The following is a 26,101-nucleotide window of genomic DNA, read 5'->3' on the forward strand; positions in this document are numbered from 1 at the left end:
GTTCGAGTGTCATTTAAAGTATACTTGACACACGCATTGTGCGCAAGAACTGAAATCAAAATAGAACTTAGGGGCATGAAAAAGCAGTGTGCCTGATAAAAGCAAGGCCAATGCCTGTGAAATGAAGAGAGAAATGACTGAAGAATTGGGGGGCATAAAAATAAAAATAAAAAGCGGTGTGCCTGATCGATGCCCATCATCAAAGAAAATGATTTTAAAAGAAAAAATGTTGAGAAAAGATCTCCAGTTGAATAATCATTGGCATCAGTGATAAACTCTTGAGCCAATAAAGAAATCTGTCAAGAAGACAATTCGTGGCGAAGAAAACTGGTGACAATGTCAAGATGATCACCAACTTTGACCCTTATACACATCTTTGAGCTTAACGATCATTTTGTTTCTCAACCTATAAGCCCAGCCTATGTTACGTCCCTTACAAAGTCTCTTCAGATTATGGCACTTGAATTAACATAGGAATTCACATGTTTTGAGCATTACTCGAAGAAGTGTGAGCAAGATTATTTCTTTCTCATTTTGCAGGGTTCTTGACTTGTAAACTCGGAGATGATTACAAAATTGTTTTTTCAATTGCTTTGACTCAAAAAATCCCTTTGTTAAGCCATTGACCAAGCCCATATTACAGTACCTGTTAAAGACCTCTCAGATTGGTAAGGTCGTACTGATTGCAAGAAAATTCGAACTCTTGTCGACAAGATGATGATAAGATTGAGTGATATTGTCACGCCCCGAGCCCCGAGACCCGTGAACAACCCGCCATGGTCATGAAAATGCGACATTCCCAGGTAGTGTCGCCGACCCCCATTTACTTTTTAATGCGCAAGCGGAACATACTAAGAAACCCCTTACAAAAGCATATGGGATAGGACAGCAGGAACATCAACTCAAAATCAAACAACATACTTTCATATATCGTCAACAATCCAAGGCTTACATACATCAACCGGATCCAGGGCCTATGCACCAAAAATGGGTCAGAGTCTATGTGCATCAAAAGAGGGTTAGCCTACACAACAAGGATCAGCCCACCAAAAAGAAGAACGGTTCAGAACTACTAATTGGACTCATTCGACGATCCCACATCCTCCACGTCGACGGTGCAGGTCCGGAGATGATGGGTTGTCCACCCTACCATCGGGAAGGTCAGCCACACCCTCTCCTAGAAGAACATCCATCACAACCAGGGGAATGTCAAAACTGTCAAGCGGACTAATCCTAAAACCGTTGGCCCCAAAACGGAACCAAGCCCTATACCTATGGGGCGCCCTAACATCTTCAGTCTCCTGGATCCACACGGTAGCCCTGATCAGCTCATAGACCCAATGGCTCCCAGGATCAGGGGCGCTGCGCACCTACTCAATGATCTGCACTGGGAGGCCATTCTTCTCTGGGGGTCCCACCATCTACGGTCCTGTAATGTTTTTCCCCAAACCGGGATGAGACTTTGTCTCAGCAAGTTCACCCCTCCTAAACCCCTATTAGAAAGTAAATACGCCCCGAAGTAGCTTAGCCACAACATCAAGAAGACTTACCTCGGCTTAGCCCTTATCTGCAGGTTAGCACAATTTATATAATTCAACCACGTACAATTATGATAACCAACCAACCATAGCACAATCACATCATCAAAACAATTCAACCACTTGGATCGTCTCAGCGATTAATCGACTCGGCCGATTACATGTCATTCTAGCAAATCAATCATTGCTCTCAATCCTGGCCCTATTAGAAAGGTTTAACAAACAGTGGCAATCACGGCCCCACTCGGCACGACCTTTAATTAGGTGGTCCATCACGGCCTCACTAGGCACGACCTCTAATAGGTGGTCAATCACGGCCTCACTAGGCACGACCTCTCATAAGTGGTTCATCATAGCCCTATTAGGCACGACCTCTCATAGGTGGTCCATCACGGTCTCGCTAGGCACGACCTCTCATAGGTGGTTCATCACAGCCCTATTAGGCACGACCTCTCATAGGTGGTCCATCACGGTCTCGCTAGGCACGACCTCTCATAGGTGGTCCATCACGGTCTCGCTAGGCACGACCTCTCATAGGTGGTTCACCACGGCCCTATTAGGCACGACCTCTCATAGGTGGTCCATCACGGCCTCACTGGGCACGACCTTTCCTAGGTGGTTCATCACGGCCTCACTGGGCACGACCTTTCCTAGGTGGTTCATCACGGCTAATCTCCCATCAATTTCCACACTTAGGGTTTTCTAAAGAATCCTCATAAATCGCAATCACACTCAATTCATCACGACCAATCATCAATTTCAAATTCTACTAGCACAGCAACGATCGGCACGAAATTCTGAGCAACTAGGGTCAAAATAAATTTTTCGAGTTTTTTTTTTTATAAATAATATTTTAATGAATTTCGGAATAAGATATATTATTAAATAATCCAACAATTTCGAAGCATTTATTTAAATCATAAATAAACTCCTTTAAGTCACATCAATGTTTATTTTAAAATAAACATACTTAACCATTAAACTAAACACACTTTACCTTAATTAATCACCTTAATATAATCCACAACTAATTAAGCCAATCTATCCACCTAATCTCAATCAACTTAAGCTAAACATACTTAGGGCATCATTATCTCGCTAATCGCGAATTAGTGAGGTAAACTCACCGGAATCACTTTCCGACGAGTCTCCGGCGAAGAGCACGACGACGCCGACGACAAACCTACACGGATCAAGACCAAATGAGCACTAGAAGGGGACCAAAACGAGCTCGGAAGGAACTAGATCTTGCTGGTTTTTCCAACACTAACCGAGCTTGAGAGATGGTGGAACGGCGGTTGAACGGTCGGGGAAAAGGCGGAGAATGACCGGCGGAGGAAGCTAGGGTTTGGGGCGGTAGCTTATGGCGACGGACGGCGGCGACGGAGCTTTGGCGACGACGAGCAGCAGGCGGCTTGGAGCTGTGACAGTCGGGACTTGCGGCGGAGACGGAGGCAAGGCGGCTCGGCGTGAAACGGAACGGCGAGCGGTCGCGCACGGGCGAGCGGCGACGGCGAACTCCGGCGGCGAGTGACGAACGGCGACAACGTGCGGGCGACGGGGCGGACGAAGCTTGGCGGTTTCCGCTGGTCTCTCCTTCGGTTTTCCCTCCCAATCTCTCTCCTCTCAAGCTTGAAGATGATGGAGACAAAGGGGGAAGTGACATCCCCACTTTTGGTGAGCCAATTGGCTTGTGACACTTGTCAAGCTCTCCTTGAATTTGGCCTCCACCATGACATCACCTGCTGATGTCATTCTCCACTAATTCAAATCCTCCATAACATCTTCCAATAGGTTCAATTTCCTTTTCCGCCGAGGTCCAAGTCCTTGTACATTCCATTACTTCAATTTCCATCAATTCTCTTCTAATTGAGTCCAAATTAAAGTCCACAAAAATTATCCCATGATCCTAATAAGATGTGTGACATGACCGAACTTCCGACTTCTAAATTCAATCCCAATTTTTACGGTTGAATTCAATCCGGTGCGATTTCAGCGCGCCTAATCCACCGAGTAGCTTTTGGGGAATTTTCTTGCATCCGACCCGAGGGTGATCAGTCCCCAAGTCTGACGCGGCAAAATTCCTTAATTACTTCAATCAATAGACTAGTCCCCTTGTGAGTGGCCAACTCTGAGAGGCGAATTACATGCACAGATGAATTGCCCGTCTCAATTGACTGAAAATAAAAATTGAGAAAATCAGGATGTCACAGATATATTCCCGCATCAATGGTCGGGACAAATAACCCCTTCTAAATGAGAGCAAGTGAAAAAGCCTTTTTCACACAAAAAGTGTCTCGTTTAGCATGTTCAAGAGATTCACAGCTTAGTGAAAATTGTCTTGATAATTTTTCCAGGTGGAAGTTTGAAAAAAGCCATCATGTATGGACCTTCATTGAATTTAAAAAAATCATTGAATTTTTCCTCAAAGACCAAAAATTGTCTTTAAAACCCTAAGTTTGTTTAGTCATCTTGGTGCTTGATGGGAATTCCAAGTACCCATTTATAAAATGTTTTCAAATGTCTAGTTTGAGTTCCAGATATTTGAACTTTTAAACGCTTGATGTGACTTTCAAGTGTTTGTCTTTTCAAACATCTGATGTGACTTCCAGATGTTTAGTAAAATATTTTCAAATGTTTAATGTGAACTCCAGATATTTAAACCATTAAATGCTTGATGTAACTTCCAAGTGTTTGTCCTTCCAAACGTTTGATGTGATTTTCAGATGTTTAGTAAATATTTTCAAATGTCTAGCATGAATTCAAGATATTTGAATATTTAAATGCTTGATATGACTTCCAAGTATTTGTCTTTTCAAACATCTGATGTGATTTCCAAGTGCTTGGGATCTGATGAGAGTTCTAGATCTCTAAAGACTTTGAGCCTTTCAATTATCTGAAAAGATTTCCAGATGTCGGTCAGGTCTCATAGGAATCATTTCACACCTAATAATACTTTTCCGAATATCCAGGTAAGTATGATAGGTACGTGTTCTTCTTTGCATTTGCATTTCATTGGCGTGGACACATTGAGATCTACGTTCTTGACCAAATCATTGCATTTACATGGCATTCTTTATCGCATGACCTTGCTTTTATTTGAGTTCATTTCTTAAAAAAAGAAGAAAAGAAGTCATTACAATTAACATTTGCATATGCATTTCATATTCATTTTGCATTCATTCCGCATGGTCTAAATTTAGGTGTCATTTATCTTTGAAGGAAACCTCTAAGAGCTTCCCTTCAAAGACGGGCAGCTGTTGACACCTAATATTTTAGAAAATAATAATTAAAATAAAACATTTGGGTTTGTGGAGGGAGATTTCAAAAAAAAAATTGAATAATGAAGCGTTTTTCTTATTGAACACATATCTTCATTTCAAAATTTAAAAAAATTCAATTGCGTGTTTTTGGAGCCTTTTTACTGTTGGATGGTTGAGCGAATATATGTAAATCTTCAACAACTTTGAGCGCTTTCACTATAAAATGCGAGGCTTCAGAACCGAGCAAGGGGGGCTTCTCTTTGTCTTCGTTGAAGGAGAAAAGAATACACGAGTGAGAAGGAAAAAGAAAAGTGAGGAGAGTTTCTCTTGGTAAAAAAGAAAGGAAAAAGTCTTCGAGAGGAGAAAAGTGAGAGGACAGCAAATGGGGTTGCGAGAGAAGAGTCAGAGAGAAAGTGACTTGAGAGAGAGATGTGAGAGCAAGGAGAAAAAAAAAAAAAGAAGGGCTATAGTCCGTCTTCTCTGAAGCCGCCGGTGCCCGCTGTTGCCCACCACGCCTGCGCCACCCGCGCCGCCACGATTGCACCACCGCGCCCCAGCCAGCGCTGCACCCACCGTCTACCTCGCTCGCAGCTTCGCTGGTATCCATCCACGCTTCCCTGTCCTTGCCGCACCTCGCCAGCCCTGCGCCTAAGCACCAGCAACGCCTCAGCTTCGTTTCCGCCCGACCCACGAGCGTTGACGCCGTACCTGCTCACCGCGCCAACACCGCCTGCAGCCAAAGCCCGTGACGCCTCACCCCCTGTTGCTCACTACTGCCTTGCTGTGCCGCCGTCCGTCAACGCACACCGCACCTCTACTTCGCCTGACGAAGTTGCTGTTGTGCTGATTTGAGTTCCTCCCAAGCAACTCCCCTATTTTGTTGTCTCTGCTATCCATGTACTCTCTGTTGTTGAGTTTCCTTGCCACGATTGCCGACACCACAAGGGCTCCTGCTGCTGCTCCATCACCCCTCCAGATGCCGCATCGCTGCTCCACTTGACGACCCGTGACCCGCACCTGGAATCCTCTGCCCGCGACGCCAATCGCCGGTGGTACGAGCTACTGCGCACTCGACGCCCGCAGCGCACCTCACCGCTCCACTCGATGTTCGCCGACGCTCGCCGTGCCACCGCCTACCTTCACCAAAGTCCCGACGCCAACCTGAAGCTCCGCTGAGTCGCAAACCGCTTCGCTCACGCCACAACCCTGTGCCCAACGTTGCTGCTCCTTTGCACCTCCGCTTGACGCCACGCCACCGTCTAGACACCTGCAAGTTGCAGCACTCATCGCTGTGCCCTACTCGTCACCGCACCTCCGCTCGCCCGTTGCTTGCTATACTTCCATGATCGAGAAGCCCAAAGCCGCTGTTATCCCGCTTTTGTCCGTGTGTTGTTGCTTCTTCCCTGCAGGTGCACCAGCGACGACGAGCCGTGTGACGCGCTTGAGCTGCCCCCACAAAGCCCTCGACGAGCTTGACCAGAAGCTACTGTTCCGTTGCAACCGCCACAGCCCGATCCCAACGCGAACCACCGTTCGTGAATCTTTGTCGCCGATCCAAATAAGGTAGTTTTCTTTAACCAAATTTCTTCTCAATATTATTATATAAACTGACATGTTTGATGTTAATCGAGGCTTTAGGCATTACCTAATAAGATATTATTGGTAAAAATCACTATAATTACTAATTTGGTCCGTAAGATTTCGGACCATTTTTTTTAATTATGTTGATTTTGATGATATCTTGGCTTTAAAATCATTATAGTTATTAAGTTGATCCGAGAGACTTCGGATTAATTTTTTAATTATTTTGATTTTTTTATTGTTGTGATGTTTTTAGATAAAATAATCGTTAATTTAATCCGTGAGACAACGGATTATTTTTCAATTATTTTAATCCTTCATTTGATAAATATCTTGAGTTGTTAGATATAATGTTTATATTTGATAAATGCTTGTTTTGGAAAACATAAAAATCTAAATATTACATTAGAGCAAGGTTTAGTAAATTAGGACCGTATTTTTAGGGTTAGTAAATTAGAATTGCATTTATAGGATTAAAATTTTTAGATTATACTTTTAGATGGGTGATTTTTGTTAGGGCTAATTTTTAATAATGTTGGCATGTCTTGATTTTTTATATAGCTTTTAAGATAAGATATAGTTTAAGTTAAATTGATTCCTAAAATAAATTAGAATATCATTCACTTTAGTTAGTATAATTAGTTTTTTTAAATTCCAAATTTCAATAAAAAGAATCCAAAAATATTAGGTACATATTAATTAATTTTCATAAGAGGTTTAATTAGAATTTGTTTATTAGTAAAATTTTATCATATCTAGAACTTAGGTACTTAGGTCCATACACATTTCATATTAAAGCAACACGCCTAGATATTTTTAGATTAAGTCAATTTTCATTTAGTAAAACAAAGAGGAACAAAAAATGTTATGCATGCCATATGAGTTATAGTTTAATTTTTTTTTTTTTATAAAAAGGAAAATTCTAAAAGATAATTAGTGCACCATTAAGTTACTTTCTTTTTAATAAAAATTATTTGGTCATTTAAAAAAAATTAAAAATTAAAAAAAAAACTAAAGATCATTTCCTTGATTAGTTAATAGGTTAATTCATAATCAATCTCATTTCATATCATCATTATTTAGCGTATGTTATATATATACATTAAAAATGAATCATCATAAATAAATAAATAAAATCATAAAAGAACATGCATGTAGAAATACCATGTCATTCATCCCATATCACATATCACATGCATATTTAGGATTATATAAATTAGATTGCATACATATAGTGATAAGTTTAAGTCTTACCATATGAATTGCATCTCGCATGTCATTAAAATAAATCCATGCATATTAAATTTAGATTAATATTGCATATAATTAACATTTTTTTAAAAAGAAAAAAGAAAAATTAGGTGTCTTGTCATTTAGAAATCATGTTTTGGACATACATTTTTGTTAACATTTTTTTTATTTGAATGTTATTTTATTAATTGTGCACCTGCATGACCACCATTTGCATGTTTTTTTTTTTTTTTGGTAAGGTAAATGGTATTATAGCTTAGAACAAATATACAAAAAACTCGACCGGCTCCTAATCTTGCACTCTCGATACAATGTAGGGAGAGTGGAAGGGAGCACAATCAAGAAACTAGAAAAGAACAACACGGACTAAACAGAGCAAGGACCGAAGGTCTAGGAGAGACAACAAAGAGCTAAGATTAGCAAAGACCCTCCGCTGCCAGAAGAGAAGCCAACGCTCGGATGCAAGAGGCGGGGTGTTGAAGGACACCGATCTAAGCTTGTTCGTCGATCGCTAAAGATAGCCGGGTGAAAGCCCCAACTCCGCTGGAGACGTCTATTCCTCGAGATATCGGGGATATTAGAAAAACTTGCAGCTTTGTCCTTCACACTTTTGATAAGGTGATTTTTATTAAAGTAAGGACGACCGACTCTCCACGAAAGATAATGGCATTCCTTTTCTTCCAAATGATATAGCACATAGCAGCAAAAGAATGCCGTGCTATAATGTGAAAAAAATCTTTGCCTTTGAGGAACCGTATAGCCCAAAGGAGGTTATCCTTCCAAGGCCTAGGACGCCAGGGAAGATTGCGGCGAGTGGCCCAAAAATAAGCGACAGAAGCTGTTAGATGGCAATCAAAAAATAAGTGGTCAGTGGAATCAGGGACTTCATTACAAAAAGCACAGGTGGTGTAGTCAATTCTACCATATGATAGAAGGAGTTGTTGCGTGGGTAGACGATTTTTAGCAATCAACCAGAGAATGAATTGGAACCAGGAGTAATGTCGCTCGCCCAAATGAGAGAAGCCCAAGGAGCGGGGTTCTCTTCCTTCTGAGGCGGTCCCATGCGGACCCAATGGTGAAGCGACCCGAAGGGTGCCATCTCCAGGAAAAGCAATCCGGAGAGGAGTTAGGCACCGGAGAAGAGAGACCCAGCTCAATAGAATGAGGCGCGTGGAACAACCTAGGGGCGAAAGAAGATCCGCCACCACTACATTTCCTGAAAGCTCGGATCTCCGGATGATTGGTTCCGGTAATAGGATGTGGAGAGGCCCTTTTGGATGCCAGTGGTCATACCACAGGGAAACTGAGAGGCCATTCCCAATTTTCCAAAGGAAGGATAGGCGAGACTCGCTTCTTAATTGCAAAATCTTCTTCCAAGCCCAAGAACAAACTGTGGGAGTGGTGGCAATCCAAAAGTTTTGCCACTTTAAGAAGTTGGAATGAATCCAACGACACCACAGAGATACCTTGTCCGTGAAAAGGATCCAGATATACTTCATCATGGCTGCTTTGTTACAGTCTCTTAATTTTCGGATGCCGAGACCTCCTTCATTTTTTGGCAGACAAATGTCTTCCCAAGAGACCTTTGCCCCTCCCTTACCAAGATCAGCACCTTTCCATAAGAATTGGCGCAACACTTGTTCAATGTCATTTAGGACCGAGATTGGTAAGGTGAAAACACTCGACCAGAAAGCCTGAATTGAATGTAGGACTGATCTGATTAGTTCAAGTCTTCCAGCATAGGAGAGAAGGCGATGGGCCCAGGACTTGGCTTTAGAAGTAATCCGCTCAATCAAGGCAATACAATCAGTCTTCCGAAGCCTGGAGGAAATAATAGGTACTCCAAGGTAACGCACCGGGAGTGAACCTTCCTGAAAACCAAAAGCTAGCAATATGTAGTTGTGGATAGACAGAGAGCCTCCTGAAATGAAGACTTCGCTCTTGTTCTTGTTTGGAAGTAATCCACTCCAAGAGGAGAATAAGTCGAGTCCTTTCTTCAGTAATGTGATCGAACCCCAATCTGCCTAGCTAAACAGGAAAACATCATCTGTGAAGAATAAGTGAGAAATCCTAACTGGTTTGCATCGCCAGAAATACTTGAAATTTGCATGGGATGTGTGAGCACTCAATATTCCCGAAAATACCTCCATTACTAGGGTAAAGAGGTAAGGGGACATGGGGTCGCCTTGGCGAAGGCCCCTCTCGCTTGAGAAGAATCCGTGCAGCTCACCATTAATCGAGATTGAGTACTTGGGGGTCCGAACGCACACCATAATCAGCTTGATCATAAACTGAGGGAATCCAAAGGCTAAGAGTGTCAGCTGAAGGAAGTCCCAGTCGACAGTGTCGTAGGCCTTTTGGAAATCCACCTTAACAGCACATTTGGGGAGATAGGGTTGCAGGTGGAAGCCAGCAAAAGTTCTTGGGCAATCATAATATTATCTCTAATCCTCCTACCTTTTACAAAGGCATTCTACGCCGGATCTACCACATCTCCCAATACCGAGGCTAGGCGATTTGATAAGATTTTCGTGATAACCTTATAGATGGTATTGCAGCATGCAATTGGTCTGTAGTCCGTGACCGCACACGCATTTGGCACTTTTGGAACTAAGGTGAGAATAGTATTATTGACCTCCTTAAGGAGTCGCCTGGAGGAAAAAAATTCCTTGACCGCGTCGAGGACAGATGGGCCAACTATGTCCCAATTACTCTTGAAGAATTCCACTGTGAACCCATCAGGACCTGGGGCTTCACCTCTCGGGAGAGAGAAAAGTGTATCACGAATTTCCATATCAAGAACCGGCCTAGAAAGAGTACTGACCTGGTCCATAGTCAAAGGCCTCCGGATGTAATCTGTAACCTCCTGTAAGGAGGGCTTAGACAGCTGAGTGAGGAGCAAGTAAGTTAGTGAAGAAGGAAACAAAGACCCGCAGAACCATAAGAGGTTCGGTGATCAATTCCCTGCCACATTTGTAAGCGATAAAATCCTATTACGGAGCTCTCTTCTTGACCGAGAGGTGGAAAAATCTTGTATTACTATCGCCTTCTTTAAGCCACCGAATTCTGGACTTTTGCCCGTAGAAGGATTCTTCATCACGGCGCAAGTCCACGGTTACTGCCCGTCGTGTCTGCTCGAGCTCAGCCAACTGTGGGTTTTGCGGATCAAGGACCAGTTCAGTTTGTACCAACTGAAGGCTCTCCCTAGCTTCCTCCGCTCTAGCTGAGATATTAGAGAAAGTGTCCATGTTGAGTTGCTTAAGTTTTCCCTTGAGCAATTTCAGCTTGGAAACTAGTATGTACATATAAATGCCCTGTATGTGTGAATCCCAAATCTGTTGCACAATAGAGGTAAAGTTTGGATGCTCCGACCAAAATTCAAAGTATTTGAAGGGTCTTCGCTTAATCACAGGGTCAAGAATTCTGACCACCATGGGAGAGTGATCAAAATGCCTAGATTGAGGAAGGATGCTTCAGAGAAAGAGAACTCAAAGTTCCATTTGGAATTTACCAAAACTCTATCGATTTTCCTCATTTTTCTAGCTTGACCAGAAGACGTCGACCAAGTGAACCGAAGGCCTACAAATCGAGATCCTCTAATTCTGACTGGGCCAGGCAATTGGCGAATTCATCAAAGTACGGGATCCAGGCATTAGAGCCCCCCATTCTGTCAGATGGATCCTTTATGGCATTAAAGTCTCCAGCAACAAGCCAGGGTGAATCCTGCAGAAGATTACTCATATGTAGGAGGTTTGCCCAAAGAGGGCGACGTCATAAGAATGAGTGTTCACCATACACAACTGAAATACAACAACACTTTCCAGAGAGATTGATAGTTACCCACCCGTGGATAGCCTGGTCGGTGATGTCCATCGATTCAAATCTTATAAAGTCCGAGTTCCACCCAACCCATATTCGACCCTTAGGAGAGTACTCATAATTTGCGACCCATTTCCAGCCAGTAAGCAAAGACGAGGACAAAGAATCGAAATTCGCTTTAGAGACTTTCGTCTCGTTTAGAGGCCTTTTTCTTCGCCGGCACGGATTTGAGATCCAAGGATGGACCACCATTTGCATGTTAGTAGCTTAAGTTTAAGTTAATCAACATTGCCTGCAAAATATTTTTAAAATTAAAATAAAAGGTACCGAAAGAGTGTTAGACTAATCTAGCGTAACCATGTCCCCGGACCTACTGAATCTCTGGTTCACAATAGTAAAGTATTCTCACATACTTTACTTGGGTTTCTAATCAACCATAATTGGTTAGTGGCGGCTCCAAATTGAGTATAATTGCATATTTGAATAGATTAATTTCTTAACATCAAGTCGCGATTGGTAAGACTTGGGAGGGTCCGTGCCAAGTCTTCGGACTTAGTAATCCATTAGTCTTCTTTATGTAATTCACCTTCAAAAGAATTCGGGAAGGTCGCGACACCCCTGTTGCTGCCGTCGCCGCACCACCGCAGCTCCACTTCTGCCCTCTCGCCATCGCGCCTCAGCGCACCCATCACCGGCGCCTGTCCCCTCCGCCCAACGCTCAACACTCGTGCCTCTGCTCGCCCACCACCAATAGCACCTCCGCCCGAGCACCACCCTGCCGTCGCCACCCGTCACCTCTATCTGCTCGCCACCGCTGCCTCTGCAACCTGCGATCTGCAGTGCCCGTCACTGCGCGCCGCTACTCTCTGCCCGCCTGTCGTCACTAAGCCTCCGTCTTCACTCGGCCTAAGTTGTGTGCTACCATTCCTTCCCTGTAGGTGCCAGCAACGACGAGCCGAGCCAAATACCACCAACTGCAACCCTCCCTCCATCTTGAGTTCATCAACTCGACACCGGCCCGCTGCTAGTCCGCCTCCTACAACCTGACCCTGGCGCAAATGGTCGTTCGCGAATCCCATGCGTCGGTCCCGTTTAGAGGATAAAAACCCAGTCAAGGTAGTTTTTTTTTAAAAAAAAAAAAAATCAAGTTTTGTTATTATTGCTTAAATTGGAACATTGGGTGTGGATGTTGATTTTATGAATATTTTAGGCATGATCCATAGAGTATTGTTGCCCAAAAATCACTATAATTATTAATTTGATCCGTAAGACGTCAGATCATTTTTGTTTAATTATATTGATTTTTTTGGCATTTTGATAGTATTTTGAAATTATTAATTTGATACATAAAATTTTGGATCAAATTTTTAACTATTTTATATGTTGTGATGTTTATGGATAAAATAATCATTAATTTAATCCGTGAAACAACGGATTATATTTTCAATTATTTTAATCATTCATTTGATGAATATCTTGAGTGGCTTGAATATAATGTCTATTTGATAATTACTGGTGTTGGAAAACACTAGAAAATCAAATCTTGCATCGGAATATGATGGCTTCATAAAATAGGATTGCATGTTTAGATAAGTTTTAGAATAGATTAGGATTGGATCTAAATAACATTTTTTTTTATTATAGAAAATGTCTTAGATAATTTTCGCATATTTTAATAATCTTATTTTTTTTTTAAATACAGTTTTCTATGATAGGATAGTGTTTAAGTCAAATTAATCCATAAGCAAGATAAAAATAGACAAATAAGGTATATACAATCTACGGGAATAGGAAAAAAGATTATGATATTTCGATTTTAGGGAATTGTAAAAAAAAAAAAAAAAGAAAAAGGAAAGAGATCTAAAAAATCTTTTTCCTAAAATTCTTGCTTGGCCCATTTAATAATACCTAACCCCAATAAATATTTTCTATTACTATTTTATTTAATAAAAAAATAATTAAATAATAAAAAGAAATATATAAAATATATTATATATAGAAAAAAAGAAAAAGAAAATAATTCTAAAAATATATATAAATAAAAAATGGCTTGAACTTTTCCTTTTAAATCAATGAAATACCGATATTTCTACCTATGCTATTCAATTATTCGACCTAACCAATTCGGCCATGTAGGTTGTATACATGTAGAATAATTCCTGAAATAGATTAGATAATTATTTATTTTAGATAGTTTAATTAGTTTTTTTATTACGAATTTCAATAAAAATACAAAAATATTAGGTGCATGTCAAATAGTTTGCACGTTAGGTTCATTTAATTAGAAATTGCTTGTTAATAGAGTTAGATCATGTAGTTAAAGTGCACGTTATATAGTAAAGTTCTAATTTTAAGATAAAAAAAAAACCCAAAAAATAATTGCTTTCTTTGTGCGTTTATTTCTTTTGGTGCAATTTATTCGATTGTTTAATAATGAATGATCATCAGTATGATCACCCCATTACATGATAGTTATTTATGTTAAAATCAATCCAAACTGCCTGCAAAAATATTTTTAAAAATAAAAAGAATAGTATCAAAATGGCATTAGAAAAATCTAGTGCAACCAAGTCCCCGTACCCAAAGTCTTTAATTCGTAGGAGTAAAATAATTCTCAAATTATTTTACTTAGATGTCTAATCAATCTACCATAAATTGATTAATGGCGACTCCTAACTAATAATCTTTTGCATGCTAAATACTTGAACCTAAGTCACGAATTAGTATGAGCTTGAAAGAGCCCAAGCTAAATTTAAGACTTAGTAGTCCATTAGCCAAACCTTATGTGATGCACCCGAGGTTAGGTCGTGACAACAATGAACAAAATTATCACAACTTGAAGAATCGAAAGCTTGAAGTAATTGACAAAAAGTGGAGCCGATAATCTCTGATCAACCATCGAAGAAGTAACCATCAATATAGTGGATTTGAGGAAACTGTCAAAGTAGTAGAGTTAATATAATCGTCTATGTAACCGTTTGTTTGTACATCCCTTTGTAACCTCTATTTGTGATCTCCCTTTAAAATCTCTATTGATAATATCAATTGTATGATTTAAAGGACCACATCATAATATTTGGAGGCCCCTCACACACAAACAATCAAATCTACGACCTTTCAATTATCTTTGATTTCCTCAATTGTAATTTCAATTTCCAGGCTTTTGCCGTTGATTGAATTCCAGCGTGTTTTTTAGTTATAGTTTCCAGATCTACCTCATCAATTAAAGTCTAGCATGTATCTTTATCATGAGTATCATGTCATTGATTAAATTTCGCTATTACATAGTTACGTTCTCAAACTTGTTTTTTTTTTTTTTGATAAAGGTAAAAGGTATTATAGCTTTGGACAAATATACAAGACTGGCTCCAAAGCTTACACTCTCAAGGCATTACACATAGAGAGTGTTAGGGAGCCGAAACAAAAAGATTACAAAGAAGAGAAAGAGACAAGCACAAGCAAGAAGCAAAGACCAACCAGTCACAAGCGAAAAGAGAACGCTAAACAAAACATCAGCCACCTAAGGAGAAGGCCGAGGGTCGGACACTTAAGGAGGGAAGGAGAAAAGATCACACAGCTTGGTCTTCATCCAGATCTATGCATTCTCCTCATGATCAACGAATATGGAAGCGTCGAAGCCCCAGTTTCTCTCAAGCCTTCTATTTCTTGGGGTATTCGGGACATCAGAGAAGGTGAGAGCTTTGTCATTGACCATCTTGATAATGTGATTTTTCATTGCAGCAAGAACCACCGCTTCGTCGCGGAATATGATAGCATTCCTCTTCTTCCAAATTAAGTAGCACATGGCAGCAAAAGAGTAACGAGCTAAGTTGTGAAAGAAATCATTGCCCTTTAGGAAGGAGGTAGCCCATTGGAGATTCTCCTTCCACGGCCTAGGGCGCCAAGGAAGGTTGCAACGAGTAGCCCAAAAATAAGTAATGGAAGCCGATATGTGGCAATCAAAAAGCAGGTGATCTATAGAGTCGAGAACTTCATTGTAGAAGGCACAAGTGGCATAATCAATTCTACCATAGGAAATGAGAAGTTCTTGGGTAGGCAAACAGTTTCTAGCAATCAACCAGAGATTGAATTGGAACCTGGGGGTGATGACGTTGTTCTCAAACTTTGTTGTTGATTAAATGTCGGCATAGCTTTTTTATGTTCTATTCCATCGGAATTGCTATATTTTTCAAGTTTTGTCGTAGATTAAATTTTGGCACGATTTGTGTGCCTAAAGTTCTATTTGAAGTATGCACGTGAGTGCTGAAGGATTCACAATTCCGAAAGTAGAACAATTAGGAGGGACTATGCTCTACCTCCGTACTCTCATTTTCTTTGGATATGCCAAAGGGAAGAGGAAGCAATTTCAACCTATTTTCATTAAATGCGAGTTTCTCAATATTTGAAAGCTGGAGGATCTTTTTAAGATGCATGGAAATTTACTAAATTAGTGGTAGACCTAGTCCATTTAAGATACTTAAATTTAGCAGGAACTTAGGTCTGTTCATTTCGTGAAAAATATCACGTTTTCGGAAAATATTTTCCAGAAAGTTATTTTCTTGAAAAATAACTATATTTTCCAGTGTTCGACCGAAACCTGAATTTTGAGTAGAAAATATTTTCCACCGTTCATTAGCTAATTTAATTGTTTGAAAAATTATCAAAGAATTGAATTTTAATATTTTTAATTGACCAAAAATAGTTTTATTTTTATATTTTTAAAATGAATTTTTAATTATTTGTATTTTTAAAAAATCGAAATTTTTATTTATTATTTATTTTCTTTTTCCTTTTTCTTTTCCTTCCTCCTTCCTCCGCCGCCGCAGGCTTGACGATGGCCAGCTGCCCGACGGCCAACCAAGACGCGGTCGCGAGCCCGCAAGCTCGAGGCTTGGCCGATCTCACCCAAGCTCCCGGAGGTTCGCCCAGCTCTAGCTAGCCGCGAGCTCGTCGGATTTGGCTGGTGGAGCTCAAGCTCACCGGGATTGGGAGCCGAGTTCCGCCGCCGATCCGGCGAGCTCGGGCAAGGCCAAAGCCCTGCCCAACTCGCCGAATCCGGCGAGGCCCAAGCTCTGCCCCAGGCTGACGGGGCTCTGCCTTGCCTGATCTAGCGAAGCCCGAGCTCACCAGGCTCGGGCGAGCTCGGCTTCGCCAGATCGAGCTAGGCGAAGCCTTGCCGGCCTAAGGCAAGGCTCGAGCTGGCTTGTGGCCGGTTGCCGGCCGCTATTGTGGCTGGCGACCGACCATCAAGGAAGAAGATGAAATGGAAAAAAAGAAAAGGAAAGGAAAAAAAAATTAAAAAAACAATTAAAAAAAGAAAAAAGAAAAAGAAAGCATAAATATGTTGGTGAAAAGAAACAAGATGGAAGAAGTTATGGAAAATGTTTTCCACTTTTGAAAAATGGAAAATATTTTCTTCATATTTAAAGGTTGTTTTTTCCAATTATGGAAAATATTTTTCTTGATTAGTTCATTTTCCATGAAACGAACATTGGAAAATTCGGAAAATATTTTTCTAGAAGTCATTTTTTGTGAAACGAATAGAGCCTTAGTTCAAGGGCTTTTCGCAATCGATGGGGAACCTTGTATGCATGGAATTCTTTGACTTGAATGTATCTCTACTTTCTAAGGTAATCGTGCCCAATGTGTTGTGGAAGATGAGAAGGTTGAGGTATCTCTATATTCCCTTGCTATTTGTCATCAAGGAGAAATTCGATAGGGATTGAACGAAGTTGTGGTTGGATACTTTAAAGAATCTATAGACATTGTGAAACTTTTCTATGAAGAACTATGATGTAAATGATATAGGCAAATTGACCAATCTACGAGAACCGGCTATCCCCTATTGTTGTGCTTATGACAAGATGGAGATAATTCCACAACTTGCTAAATTCACTTCGAAACATTTCTAATCCTTGTATTTTAAATTTGGAAGCCAATTTCATTCGTTCATGGAAGGTGAATTAAGTAAAATGTCAAGCTATCGACATTCTCTTGAATTGTCCATACATGGAAAAATAGAGAAGTAAGTGGAACATAAGAATCCACCCCAGCAACTGAGGAAGCTGGTGTTATTTTACTCCCAACTTGAAGGAGATCCGATGCCAATATTGGAGATATTGCAAAACGTTGGTTGTTCTCCAACTGCGGGTTGCTGTTGAGGGAAAGGAAATGGTTTGCTCAGTGGAAGGCTTGCCTCAACTTTAAGTTTTTAGTTTTTTAGGGGCTGGAAAATTTGTAGGAGTGGAGAGTCATTGAAGGAGCTGTGCCTCATCTTTCTCGTTTAGGGATTAACTAATGTCCCAATTTGAAGCCGTTACCTTGAGAGTGCATACATAGGACTGTTCTCACGATATGTTAGGCGAGCTTGTGGAGTTCTCATTGTGAGAGAGAGTATTGATGTGGTGATCAGCAGTGGCCCCACCAGATTATAGCAGATGTGGAAAACGGAAAATTGATTATACGGAAATACTTTATAAAATTGATAAGAGTAAATGTCAAATCTGATATACTATAGTGATGATAGACTATTATGGCATTCCTTGACAAATTTCCATGTCTTCTTTTTATCATAAGACATTATTCGTTTCATTTTTACTCTCATCCTTGTGGACTTTAATCAGTGGGAGAATCTGTTGTTTCGCTCGCTGTCGAGACAAGTCACAACTTGCTCATGGAAGATTGCTAAGTTCAAGCGAGCGTCGTGAGGAGGTGGAGCGAATTCAATGCTTCTCCAAGGACGCTGATGGGAGGCATATGAAGAAATATGATCCATCGTTTATGGTGTTGAAGACGTCATCGTGAAAGCTGCGCTGGAGAGGAGAGATGATCCGATCATTTCCATAGTACTGATCAGACGTTTGACGAGATGCGCAGGTGAGTACAAACTGAGGTACAAAAATCTGGCATCGACGTGTTGCTTTCGGCTTGTGCAATTGATTTCTTTGTAAGGCTACAGGATATACATAAAGATTGTTAAATGTGTGCTCACTTTATTCTTTCCCCCTGTACAACAGAGATGAAATTGCTAGAGGTAATGAGAAAGCATGTGATCATTTGTTAATTGGTGAGGCCGGGCAAATGTTGTTGTTCTCCTCCAGCCAACAACTTGCGGATTATATCAAGGAGGTAGATATTATGACAAGCCTTCACCTTTTCTTTACCTAGAATTCTATTCTAAACTGACTAATTAAGTCAGAAGGATAATATACTCTCCAGCACCAGTTCAGACCTTCGGAGGGTCTCATAAAACCTCTTTCTATAGAGTTGTTAATTTATACCCTTTTCAATGGCTATGATAGTTTATCCCATTCTGGGATTGCAAACAGATATAAAACACATACCTAAAACATCTACATGTCATTTGGCCTGCGAGGTGGGCTCAGTACAGAAATCTCGTGCTTGAAAATTTGCTGATTTAGATAGTAAATAGTAGATTCATAGTGTTATGAAGAATTTATCCGAGCAAAAAGCTGTATAGTGGAGCCTGAACATTTCTATATCTTTTGGAATGCAGGAACATCCGGAGTGAGAGATTAAGAGTGGGTTTCTATATTTCCAGAAGGTGAGGGAACCTGCACCTTCAAAGGGAATTCCTTCCCTATGGCTCGTCAATCAGACGATGAGTTACGCAAGAGAGTAGAGTGGATTGTTTAGTACGTGCCACGCGTGGTGGTTTGCACCAGTGTTTGCAGACTCCAAAGATTGGTTATTTTGTGCTAATGGTATCTCATCCCTTTTGCCAACTTCGAGAAATTTGATGTCCTTTTTAAAGTTTGAAACTTTATTGGAAGAATTATTTAAAAAGTCATAAACATATTACAATTATGTTAATTCATTTCTAAATTTTTTTGACTAATTTAGTCATATATCTTTTGCAATTATACAAATTTAATATATTCGGCCAATTTTGATCGATGACGCTAACATTATAATTTTTTTATAAAATTTTATTTTATTTTGAATTTTTTTTCTTTTTTTCCTCCTTCCTCCTTCTTTCTTTGGGCAGTAGCCAAACTCAGCGAGATTGCCCTCACCTTCGCTTAGCAACAGTAGGGTGAGCGTCACCAATGGCTAGCAAGGTCACCTCAATCCAGCAACCAACCCTCACCTCTAGTAGGTCACCTCATTCTGGCAATCAGCCAAAGGAAGGAGGAGGGAAAAAAAAAAAGAGAAAGAAAAAAAAAAGAATGATAAAGCAACTAAAAATTTTGAAAAATATTATGATATTATTAAAATTGTCTATGCCAGCACCAACTGTGTTACGTTAGCATCGATTGTACCACATCAGTGCTGGCTGGCCAAATTTGGCTAAATGGACTTAATTGTCACAATTGTCAAAGATTTAGGATTCAATTAGGCAAAAAAATAAATTTATGACTGAATTTGCACAATTCTATTAAGCATAAAACTTTTTAGGTAATTTTCCCAAACTTTATTTGATCTTTGCGATGGAATTTATCTTAGCAATCAGGTTACCATTCATATCCATGTCACTTAGTTAAACACGATTTTGCTCCTATCAGTAGGATATTTTTCCTTATCTCACCTACTTGGAAGAAGCAGATATCGAAATCAGTGTTGTCACATGGAGATGGACAACTTGGAGAATGCATTCGTTGCTCTTAATCAATCTAACCTCATGAGTGGACTCTATGCAGACTTGGTGACATCAACTGTCTTCATTGGTCAAAGAATTACTAGGCATTGACGTAGGAATAGGCCAACTTGGGTTGCTCATATCCAATTCAATTAAGTTTTAGTTTAAAGGGGTTGAGATAGTCGCAGCACCATCTTTGTGCTTACTCTTGATTGTTGGTACTCGGAAGCCACCTTGCAGATCCACCTGAGCCAGACGGCACAGGAAAATCAAGTCAGAAGAAGATTATTTCAGTGATTGTTTTTGTTGTGAATGTTTTGTGAGGAAAGTGTCCCTTGTCCATTACCTTGCGCCCCATACCGGATGTACAAAGAATGAATTTTTATGCCTTGTCATATTGCAACATGGATATACAATGTTTTAATAAATGTTAAGGGATCGCGACACAGAAGTCATCTTTTGATGAGTGATATGCCCTTAACAGATCGAGAGAGGGGAGTTGGATTAGTACAAATAATAGTCGAAAAATATGGGGAAAAAACCGGGGAAAGCTTCATGTTCCAAAGTGAGTGCATCAGGGAAGTTGTGGTGATGATTAAAGACTTAATCGATCTCGAAACACAAGATCTCACGCCTTCATAACAATGTTCAGATAGAAAATCGTCATGACTCTTTGAATGGCATAAAAGTCGCGCCCTGTTTCTCCTGTTGGATGTTCAAGAAGAACATCGTCGATCAGGAGCCAACAAACTAATCCTCGCCATTAGATCAAAGTCTTCTCCTACCTACAATCGGATTTTGCCCGATAATTTCGTCGTGCAAAATTCCACAGCACGCCAAGAAGGTCTTGCTTTACATGTGTGAAAATATAGTAAATCCAAAGCCAAGACTATAGTCCCTCATCGTTTCACAGGCACTTGGGCTTTCCCAATGTGAAGCTGGCCATTATAAATGAGGTAATATGAGCGGAATTTTGGGTGAAAAGGCATTTAGTATGAATGGGATGCTCGACGGGTCAAAAGAGTTGGATGTGAATGAAGAGAAAATTCAAAAGGAAGAAAGCACGTGAGTGATACTATAGTCCCTCTCCGTTTCACAGGCACTTGGGCTTTCCCAATGTGAAGCTGGCCATTATAAATGAGGTAATATGAGCAGAATTTTGGGAGAAAAGACATTTAGTATGGATGGGACGCTTGATGGGTCAAAATAGTTGGATGTGGAAGAAGAGAAAATTCAAAAAGGAAGAAAGCATATGAGTGATAAAGTGACCAATGGTTAATGCAGGGATTAAATATTTACTTTTAATTGGATCTTTTGACCAAGTGAACTAGTATTTTCTGGAAAAAAAAAAATGGCCCTGATCTAATACCGCACCTTAAATCAAAGGGTACAAAGACCAATTCGATCGAAATTAAATTGCAAAGACCAAATTGAACATTTAGTAAAAATTTAGGGACCAACTTTGATAACCTCCCTCCTATGTAAATCTGGAGTCCATTGACCGAATGAGCTCTATGAAGTAGAAGCTCAACACATGCATATCCAACTTCCTTTCGCGCCAATAACTCTAACAAGAGATTGAAGTCTCGTGAAAGCTGCATTATCACAACCCATTGGCATTCTGTAATTTGCCCGTTTTGTTCGTTTTATCTTCCCTCATCCTTATGGGCTTCAATGGCGGATGGGAGGGGCTTGCATATCCTCCGATTTACCATGTGTAGGGTCTCACAAAATTGCGAATTAACGAGAAGTCTAAAGTTATTGAAATTATAAAATTACTCCAGATGAACTCCATGATGTGCTGGATTATATCACCTTGTGACAAACGAATTAGCAAAGCAGAGGAGATTCTATACAGCAGTATACATCTTGCTTTGACAATGGCATGGAAAATGGCGGGGAGAATAGCTATCTTTCATAATATCGAATGATTTATCACAAATAACAAATATAACTTTCAACACTGTCTTTGTTTTTTAAAAACTATGAATGTGAGATGTTCATAGACCACAAAAACCTTTTCCAGTGTGACATTTTATAAAACCATTGTGAATTGTTCTAAAAGCTTAAGTTGTTCGATGAATATATCGTTTATTATTTAAATATTCTAACACTCCTCATTTTCTTTTCTCTTTTGCTTCTTCTTAAAATCCATACAAACATTTTTTAGAGTAGATGAGCGTTGGGTGACAATGAGGGAACAAAAATATGAAGCAAGTTTACCTGGATTTAAAGGCAAGTTCATATTTGATGGATTTATAGGTCGGTAAGTGATGTATACCTAAGTGGTGAAATCTTAGAAAATATTTTCCTTACCAAATACTGAAAAATATTTTCCGAAACATTTTCAGATTTTAGTCGAACACCATAAAATATTGTCGTTTTCCTGGAAAATGACTTCTGAGAAAATATTTTTTAGAAATTGCCTATTTTCCGCGAAACGAACGGACCCCAATTCTCTACTGAATTGCAATTGAGTATCCAATACCCATCGGAACCTGAAGATTTACTTCAATGTCTACTCATGTTTAGAGGAATAGGAGAACTGATCCCGAGCTATATTCCAGCAAAAACAAATGTCTCTACAAGACCTTGCTTAGCATGCGGAAGTCACAAGACAACTAGTCAGTAAGTTGCTTTGGAAGGAACCAAGAAAATAGTTTATACTTCTAACTTTCCTGCACAATCCTAAACTTTGTAGTCCCAGCTTGGGAATGCAAAGATACAGCTAAAACAACAGCTTCTTGATATAGATTTACAGCTAGGGACACAGGCTGCTTTACCATTGATTCAGTTTGATCGCTGAGAGGCTGCTGTTTCTTGATCTGCATGCTAAAACACAGCAAAAACTGGGTGACCTTCAATGGCCGAAAATATGTTATCTAACAAAGTATCTAAACTGAGCATCTGTCTCGATAGGAATCAAACGAGCGTCGTCTTCTGATGAACTGTCTATGATGCAACTTGACACCACCGTTAATTATTTGAGGCATGAGAACATACACATATATTTCTGCTTCCTCAGGTGAATTCCTCCACCATGCGTATATCTCAGATCAACATGAGCGGCCTCTTTCCGTTTCCATACGTAAACATAACGTACCTCAATATGTTGAATATTGCTGCAAGTACATTGATTATGTCATATAACTAAAAGTGTTTCAGATCAGACAGCTGCAAATGAACTTGGCACAAAAAACACTCCCCATAAAAACAAGAGCTCAACTGTGCAAATTTCATGTGCGATAGGCTCGAGATTCTTGAGCGCTCCATTGAGATTCTTGACAGTAGCAATATAGTTCATTGAGCAATGACCATTGTTCAAAATCCAAGATCAAAACTGGGACATGCCTTCACATTCAACGGATCCGTATCTCCTTCAGGGGTCTTCAATTCATTATTAGCATCCCCACAAGAACTGCATGAAAGGGAAGCTTCAGATGCAAGCTTGTTGCCATAGCATTTGCGCTTAGCTTGCCCGTGAGAAGGCTGGAAGCGACAATTGGACCAGATGTATATGTTTGTCATACAAAGCTCAGTGCAATTGAGAACGTCCACTAGGTAAATAGAGAACTAGATTTTGGACTGGAATGTATTAGAGAATTCAAGCAGGTCCCAGTGCGTCTAGTGAGAACATTCCCTCCCTACAAGCAGTTGCTAGATGCAGCTAATTTGGTTAAGCTTGTATTGTAGTTTGCACCAAAGAGTTCAACAAACATAAAAAATCATGAAGTTCAAATGGAGTTTGAAAATGTTTATATTCATAGTCATGCCACCAACGATTCAAAAATGGAGCTGAAAGAATGGATTACCGTAAAATTAACCAGACAGGTAGCTGTGAAATATGAGGGAGTTGCCAATTTTAAAGCCCCCGTAGAGTGAAATTCATTGAAGTCTGAGGCTGTCTGATGAAATTTTACAATGTAGATTAGGAAACAGAAGTTACGAGAAAGCTAACATTAAAATTCAAAACAACGCCGAATTGAATGAAATCACGCTTAATCCATCCTTTTAGACTTCATGAGACCTGGTAAGTTTTCATTGCCAAAGTTATCAGTTAGATTTCCAGTGTCCCATACAAAACTGAAGCTAGATTAGCAGCTGTCGCTCCGTCTTTGGGCAACATCAGAAGAATTATCAGAATGCTGAAGCTCCCCTAAAACTTGCCTTCCTCTCGTATGATTTTTCCGCAATGGCAACTTGATCTAGTGGTTTTTGGAGGACAGATTATATTTGATACGCAACATCGATTGGATTACAAGAGATCATTTGCAAGCTGGAGTAAGTAACACAACAAAGGTTCCTCCAGTAAATATGAGAGTTTACTTTGGAAATGCAAAGTTAAGGAGGACAGCGATGCATCAAGATCAATACGACCAATCCCAAGCTTAATTGCATGACATTCAATTTTCCAGACCAGATTCATGAATTCATTCCGTGGGCTGTACAAATCTTATCATAAAGTATACGATGCACCTGAATAAGATAAATTTATTTGCGTTGTGCCGAAATCTAATTACACATGGGAAAGGTAGTAAATAAGATCAGTCCTTTGTTGCGGTCCAACTTGTCTCAGCAACCACCAAAACTCTACTAGCACACGCAATGCATAACCCTGGAAACCTTTTTTCAGTGAAACCTATCTTCAACCTACAAGCTTCAAGAGAATCTCATTTTACCTTGTCACACACCTTTGCATATCCAATTTACGCACCCCTGAAATTTTCACTTCCTTTTTCTGATTCTGAGTTGATGCAAAACTTTTGAACAATAAAAATATTATCTTGAATTCGCCTATCACTAACAAAAGCACTTTGTTCATTTGCGATCATATCATTTGTCCAAGGTTTAAGGCGGTTTGCAAGAACTTTTGATATAATTTTGTAATCAAATTACAAAGGTTTATGGGTCTAAATTGGGTTGGGCTTTTTGGATTTGGTACCTTCAGTATTGGGGATATATAGGCCCCGTTAAGACTAGGATCAAAAGTACTTTGATCAAAAAAGCTTTTCACCATTTTGAACACATCTTGAATTTCTTCCCAATGATGTTGGTAGATTTTCTCATTGCGCCCTTCGCCGCCTCAAGCTTTTAATGCTTCCAAGTTAAAAACAGCCCATAGCATCCTGGAGCTTTTATGAATTCTCGAAATGCAACTAACATGTAATGCTCTACCGGGCGTCTTCCCACCTTCTTCCAATGGTAGAGAATTTTATTAAAATCTCCAATGTATATCCATGGAACATGACTACCAGATTTTAACCTCTTCAAGTCCTCCCATAAAACTCTCATCTCATGTAGCTTTCTTCTTCAACTTCCATGGAGGGGATGGTTTGAGCTAGATCTCTTCCTCCCCTCCCTTTTGTCCTTTTTCTTTGACTGTTTTGGTAATCTATTTTCTTTTCTTGCTAACCTTCTGTTCTGACGAGCATTTCTCTTCAAGCTAGTCTAGATCTAGAAGTTTTTTCTATCATTTCGGGGTGATTTCTATCTCGATCTAGTTTAGATTTGGGGGTTTTTTGCATGTATGATTTCAAGGTTTCACTTCCCTCGGATTTTGTTGGTGCACAAGTACAATTTCAAATGAGATCAAAGGGGCTTCATGAAGATTTCACTTCCACAGATATCAGATATGTGTGCATTCAATCTTGCTATTCTGAACGGCAATGATATTGGGAAGAACCTAGGCACAAACCGTGGAAAGACAAAGCCGTATTAATAGATTTGCCTTGGTCTATAGTTGAACTGCATTTTTTAATTGTACATCCGTGGAAAAGATTGGAATTTTTTTTGACAAAAAGAAATTGCTTCCATAAAAGGAGTCTTGCTTGATAGATTGTCGACGGCGTACAAAAGTGACTCACGTTTTAGTTTCTTTACACGTCAGATTAACATACTCCTTTTGATAAGATTCCACATCCAACTATACCAAGTCTATCCACATCTCCGTTTACTCCCCTCCACCCACTGCTTCCACCACTAAACAGTTTTGAAACTTGAGACGACATTTGATGCGCTAAATCACTATACGATTGGGGACGCGACAACAG

At 40.0% G+C, this 26,101-nt stretch overlaps 1 protein-coding gene across 1 annotated transcript; it reads right to left on the reverse strand.

Annotated features, from left to right (window-relative positions):
* Positions 1-9,439: 9,439 nt before the first annotated feature.
* LOC120289927 lies at positions 9,440-12,122 on the reverse strand. The gene is made up of 6 exons (XM_039305331.1): positions 12,039-12,122; positions 11,217-11,356; positions 10,648-11,086; positions 10,173-10,520; positions 9,778-10,002; positions 9,440-9,661 (listed from the first exon to the last, which is right to left on the reverse strand). The coding sequence occupies exons 1-6, from the start codon at positions 12,120-12,122 to the stop codon at positions 9,440-9,442; spliced, it is 1,458 nt and encodes a 485-aa protein (XP_039161265.1).
* Positions 12,123-26,101: the final 13,979 nt, after the last annotated feature.

Source organism: Eucalyptus grandis, chromosome 11, assembly GCF_016545825.1.
Source record: "Eucalyptus grandis isolate ANBG69807.140 chromosome 11, ASM1654582v1, whole genome shotgun sequence".
Taxonomy (NCBI): domain Eukaryota; kingdom Viridiplantae; phylum Streptophyta; class Magnoliopsida; order Myrtales; family Myrtaceae; genus Eucalyptus; species Eucalyptus grandis.